The sequence below is a fragment of the Cynara cardunculus genome (assembly GCF_001531365.2).
Source record: "Cynara cardunculus var. scolymus isolate 2C chromosome LG 1, CcrdV1, whole genome shotgun sequence".
Classification (NCBI taxonomy): Eukaryota; Viridiplantae; Streptophyta; class Magnoliopsida; order Asterales; family Asteraceae; genus Cynara; species Cynara cardunculus.
Window position 1 is genome coordinate 5,026,672 of NC_037528.1, and position 6,534 is coordinate 5,033,205.

Below are 6,534 nucleotides of genomic sequence, written 5' to 3' on the forward strand. Positions count from 1 at the left end.
GTTCTAACAAAATAAATAATTATTATCTTTATAAAAAATTATATTATTAAACCAAATATAAATTACTTCGTTATTGTACCTAAATTAAATTATAAAAAAATTGAATAAAAAATTATATAAAAAATGAGAAATTTTAAATAGTTAATTTGATACTAATATCGATGTATTTTTGTCAAATTTTTATGATATCTTCAAACTTATATTTCATTCAAAAATAAAGCATTATCGCTTTCTCAAAATCACATAATACCATATTATAACATCAACTGAGATAAAAAATAAAATAAAATATTAAAATCAAGATATATCTCGCAGCATTGCGCGAATACACTTCTAGTATATATAAATATATATATATATATATATATATATATATATATAACATGGTATTTAGTATTTCAATAACATGGTGTTTGTCATTGTGGAAGTGAAAATGAAAGAATGGAGGTGAAAGGGATGAAAATGGATGGGGTTTGGGTTGGAAATATAATGTAAGCAAAATTAAAGAGTTGGGTAAAAGATGGTATGAAGATGTGTTGATTGTGGTAGATGAAGGGGTTTTAATGTTCCTGAGCCATTTGACAGAAAACATATATGTACAATTAGTTTCTGGGCCCTAAACACTTGTTCCATGACTATCAAAATTCACCACATGTTCGTAAATAGTAATACTCGCTTATTACTTAATTATTTTATATATATATATGTGTCATAGTTTCATTTGAAAAGTGACAAATATTTGAAAAGTAAAGAAGTGATCATAGTCTTTCATCTTGTAAAAAGTTGCGGCGTTAGTTGTGAAGTATCGGATAATTTATCGCATGATATGTGGAAGATTGAGGGTAATTTCATAACATTTACAAATAGATGACAAAACAAGTGTATATGTGAACCCGTGTGATTCGTTATGAACCAGGGTAATTCACATATGAACTGTTTATGAACCCGTTTATATGTGAACCCGTGTGATTCACATATGAATTGTTTAACTGATTCATGTATGAATCCGTGTGATTTATATATGAACTAATTAACTGATTCACATATGAAAACTCGTGTGATTCACATATGAACTAATTAACGGATTCACATATGAAATATGAGTTCACATATGTACTTATGGGTTCACATATACGACGATACAATAAGTCACGAAGACGAAACTATGTGATATAACAAGCTATATATATCAACGAAGTTGGGCAAGCCAACAGGAGTATACATACGACTTGGAACATCTTCGATAGACTCCCTATATTGACTCTCTAATACATTAATTTTCATTATCTCACTCATCCCTTTTCCATTGGGTACTACATATATGATTAAAAATTATCATCCAGTAGGGGTAAAATAGGAAACTTGACATTAAATTTATTTACTAGTAAGAGTAAGAGTATAATTAGTGGTTGGTTGGTCATAACATAGCAAGAATCAATGGCTATATATAAAACCCTAGAGTGTTTTCAAGAACCAACATTCCATCACCTCTAAGCTCTTTGCTCCCTTTGCAATGGAGTTATTAGCAGCAACTATGCTTTTCTGTACATTCTTATACTTAGTTTTTTCGTTAGCCAAGTTTGTATGTCGGAGAGGCCAAACGTGCTATATGATCGATTACGAATGCTACAAGGGAAACAAGGAGATGAAGCTGGATACCGAAGAATGTGCGAGGATTGTTTCACGTAACAAGAATCTTCGAATCGAAGATTACAAGTTTCTGTTGAAAACGATCGTTAATTCTGGGATTGGTGAAGAAACTTATGCCCCAAGAAACATAATCTTGGGCGAAGAAGAACAGCCTAAACAGGTTGATTCTTTATCAGAAATGGAGACAGTATTCTACGAGACGCTTGATAGAATTTTCGAAAGATCAAAGATTTCGCCATCTCAAGTTGATATACTCGTGGTGAATGTGTCTCTACTGTCTGTAGTTCCTTCTTTAACGTCTAGGATCATAAATCATTACAAAATGCGGTCGGATATAAAGTCATTTAATCTCTCGGGAATGGGGTGCAGTGCGAGTTTGGTTGCGATCGATCTGGTTCAGCAGTTGTTCAAGACTCAGAAGAAGAGATTAGCCATTGTTGTGAGCTCAGAATCAATGGCAGCTAACTGGTACTGTGGGAGAGAAAGGTCTATGATGCTTTCCAACTGTCTTTTTCGCGTTGGAGGTTGTTCGATGCTTTTAACCAACGACATGGCTCTCAAGAAACAAGCCATTTTGAAGCTCAAGTGCATGGTTCGAACCCATTTTGGCTCCAACGATGAAGCTTACAGCTGCTGCATGCAAGTAGAAGATGATCAAGGCTACGGAGGCTTTCGTCTCACAAAATCTCTCACAAAAGCAGCTGCAAAATCTTTAACAAAAAACCTACAAGTTCTTCTACCAAAAGTTCTTCCACTTTGGGAGATAATTCGTTATGCAACCCTCAAAAGTGGTTCCAAAATCAACCTGAAAGCTGGAATCGAACACTTCTGCGTTCACCCAGGTGGAAGGGCTGTGATTGATGAAGTGGGTGTAAGCCTAGGGCTAACCGAATACGATCTTGAACCAGCTCGAATGGCTCTTCATCGTTTTGGCAACACATCTGCTGGCGGGTTGTGGTATGTGTTAGGGTACATGGAAGCAAAGAAAAGATTGAAGAAAGGTGATAGAATCTTGATGATTAGTTTGGGTGCAGGTTTCAAATGCAACAACTGCGTTTGGGAGGTGACAAGAGATTTGGATGGAAAGAATGTGTGGGAAGATGTGATTGAAAACTATCCACCAAAGGTGACGATAAACCCATTTCTAGAGAGGTATGGATGGATCAATGATGAAGTTATGGCTTTTATTAGACCAGAAGATATAGCTCGGATGCTTGGTTTTGCCTAGACCACCACCACCACCACCATCATCATTAATTTTCATATATTTATCACATTAATTGAGTTGCTGCTTTCAAACTTTTTTTCCAAGAGATTCTGATTGAACCAAATTAAGCAAGCTTAATTTGGTAAGAGTTCTTTGTTATTTTTCATCATGATGTATGAATAAGAGTTATTGATATATAATGATTAAAGTTTTTGAATTTAAACGATATTAGGGTTTTGTTTGATTAGTTTGACCTTCATAGATAGTCCAAAGATGATTTTTGTGATTTATTTTAATAAAATGCTTGTTTTATCGATCATTTTTAGCACGAATAATCAAATCTAACACACACACATATATAAAACATGTTATTCAGCTTGTACAAATTAGATGGTTTGTATTTGATCGCTCAATTGTTTATATATATATCTATACTACATATATAAGCATTTAGGTCATTATCTTAATTACAACTCTTGAAGCGTATATTACAACCATTTTATGCAAGAAATTCAAAAAACTCTTAATTACAAATTTTTATACACAATGTACAAGTCTTTAATGCAATATCTCACAACCCAAATGTTAATTGGGTCAAACCAACCTTTTCTTACCGGGCTTTAAAAATACCCATTTGGGCCGATTTCTTCTTCTTCAGGTACCTATCTCTGCAACGAAAACCACCAAGACCAAAAGCTTTCTTCTTCTTTCCTCTTCTGTGATTTTTGTCACATATGATCAAAACATTTTGGGATAGATAGCCGATACCTTTCTTCTTCACAGACCTCGTTTCTCTTAACAATGGTGGTTTTGATGTATCACCTCGATCAGATGTCCGATTTCATGTATCCAAGCGATTTGATGTATCACAACCTCATCTATACATATAACTCCCTCCTCCTTGATGTTTTAATATCACAGGTTCTTCAAAACCCTGTTGATTTCAATTTCAATTTTAATTTGGAGGAACGATTTCTGCTGATGAGATTCTAACATCCTTAGAGGTAAGAATATTCTCTGTAATTTTGAAATCTCCTACTATTACAACACCTCTTTTACATAGCTATTATGATTTCTGAGCATTTCCATTGAATTTTGTATGTACATTTCCATTTAATTTTGTGGTGGTGTTATAGCATTTTGTGATTGTTACTTCTATCATATTGGTATCGTTACAAGAACTTGGGCACGCCCATGCTGCTACAAGGTTATTACTTCCATCTCATTCTTCTTTTGCTGTTAGCCTTGATTTAGCCTACCTGGTTGGGTACTTTATAATATTGTATGTGATTAGCTCTTGTTCTAAATCACACTCGGTTAATATCCATTTAATTGTATGATATCCAATTGACTGCTAATGTAAGCTTCTGCATAGATCTATATGTGGCTTGAGAATGTTATTGGGTATTGTTTACAGTTTACCTCCTGTCTACTATGCTTTTTCAGGAATGTTATAGTAGAAATTATCAGGTTCAAGTATTTGACTGTTTTCCCGTAGGACATGAACATAACTAAAATTCATGAAGAAATGACTTATGCATGAGTTATATGAACTACTTATTCACGATATAAGTTATTTTAGGACAATATCAGGTAGTATTTTCGATCAATTATTAGCATAAGAAACTGGGCAAAAAAGACTGACCATTAGCATGCAAACATTAAGAGCTAATTGGTTTAAGATTTTGATTTTAGTTTGTTTTCTGCACCAGCTTTCATGTTATATGTAAACTAATGGGTTCATGTACTGGGAAAATATTTTTTACTAACATGTTTGAACTGCCGTTACATCTTTGATATTATTTGGAGTGATATGGAGGTATTTAGAGGCTTGGATGGTTTCTTGATGAGGTGTCATGGTGATGGAGGTTGGAAATGATTGGTCTTATTCTCTGTTTAGGACTACTGGATTGGTTTTCTTGAAGTTTCTTGTTATTTGGACATGGTTTTATGTTGCTTTCTAGAGGTATAAGGTGGGGGTATTGATGGTATATGGTCTAAAATATACCTGCTGTTTTAACTCTTGTTTCTGTTTTGGCCATGTGGAGTGATTGTGCTTAAACAGCTTCAAACCTTTACTCCTATGGACATATAGAGTTTGAGGAACTTCTTCTTCTTCTCGACTATCTTTTGTGTCTGATTTTCTTTGTTTCTTCTTATCTTCTTTTTGGTTTTTGGCATCTTGTTGGTGGTTGATCTTTTGATCCTACCATATTGTATGCTTGGTCTCTTTTGTGGTACTTGGGCTATTGATCTTTGATCTGGCCTACCTTTGTATCATAATGAGATCTTCTCTATATCTGGATTGTCTCTTTTGTGTTTTTTGTTTTGCATTTGTTTTAAAATGTCTTCTGTCCTTTGTGCATCTATCCATGACCAATTTAGATTTGGTGGTATAAGGTGGTATAAGGTGTTTAATATAATGTATTTTCTTTCTTTGGTGGTATAAGCCACCATCTACCCTATGCTGCTACAAATGGTTTTACATTTGTTTTGAAATCAATACTGGGAAAATGATATACTGTTGGGGCTGACTGTTGCAATGTTTTGACAGAAGTGTGTTATGCCTAATTGATGGGTGGTGCATTTTCTAGACTTCATTTGTGCATTGTGGAGGGAATGGATTACAAATTTATGCATTGAATGGATGCGACAGTATGGTATTGTCACTGTTCGTTTGGTCAACAGTATAAAAATTCAATCTTGATCATTTGAGCAACCACCATCTAGCTTATGCTGCTTCAAATGGATTTTGAAATCAATTTTAAAGGAAAATATGCCTTGTCAAAATATGCATTTATATTGATTTCGGCTTGGGACTCTATTTGGACCGAATGGTGTTTACTCCCAATAGATGGTGTGTATGGGTACAATTCTTGTCGATGGTTGATTGGGATTATTGGTATCGATTGCAATCTTCAAATACGAAGGTCTTCTTGGAATGTTCTCATGATTGTTGTTTCTCCTTTGACGATGGAATGGTTGTGATTGATCGGTGCCCTAATTTTGTTGATCTATACACATTCGTCGAGTTCATCTTGGGTGTGTATCGATTGCTGCCCTTCTTCGATGCCCTAATTGGTGGTGGGTACCGATTGCTTCTTCTTTTCAATGGATTGCTTATTCTTGTTGGATGTGGTTTGGTGTTCTTGCTTCCTCGCTGCCATGTTCCTATGGTTCTGATGTGAGTGCTGTTTGTTTTGCACTAATTTTGGTTTGGCTCTATCAAATATGGATTGATATTTGGGCTTCTGATTTGGTTTGGTCTTGAAATATGATTTGATTTGGGCGTGGGTCATTTGTTTGATGTTGGATGGATGGTCTTCATGGGCCCAGATTGATATTATGGGATGGACTCCCATTTGTGGTTTGTTGCTCTAATGCTGGGCCATTATTTGTTGCAATGACAATAATGGGCTTGGTTTATTGATTCTGTACCTTTTTTGAAAGTGCATAAATGTATCATCAAGTAGGTACATCCGAACAATCCTTAATTTAACTGCATTTAGCAGAGCTTCAATTCAAAGTGCATAAATGTATCATCCATTACAAAAGGAATAGGATATCACAAATAAATTATTGAACTATTATATAATGAACAAGATCAAAGTTGATTTGAGATTTTGATTTTGACTAAATAATCTTTCTCATATAATTCAATGTAGGAGGTTTTATTT

General features: G+C 34.5%; 1 protein-coding gene across 1 annotated transcript; it reads left to right on the plus strand.

The window, feature by feature from the left end:
- Nucleotides 1-1,513: 1,513 nt before the first annotated feature.
- Nucleotides 1,514-2,878, plus strand: LOC112501564 (3-ketoacyl-CoA synthase 19-like). The gene has a single exon (XM_025105233.1). It carries the CDS (start codon nucleotides 1,514-1,516, stop codon nucleotides 2,876-2,878), a length of 1,365 nt encoding a protein of 454 aa, XP_024961001.1.
- Nucleotides 2,879-6,534: the final 3,656 nt, after the last annotated feature.

Coding starts and splice junctions, on each gene's coding strand:
- LOC112501564 (XM_025105233.1), top strand. CDS start 1,514: ATGGAGTTATTAGCAGCAACTATGCTTTTCTGTACATTCTTATACTTA.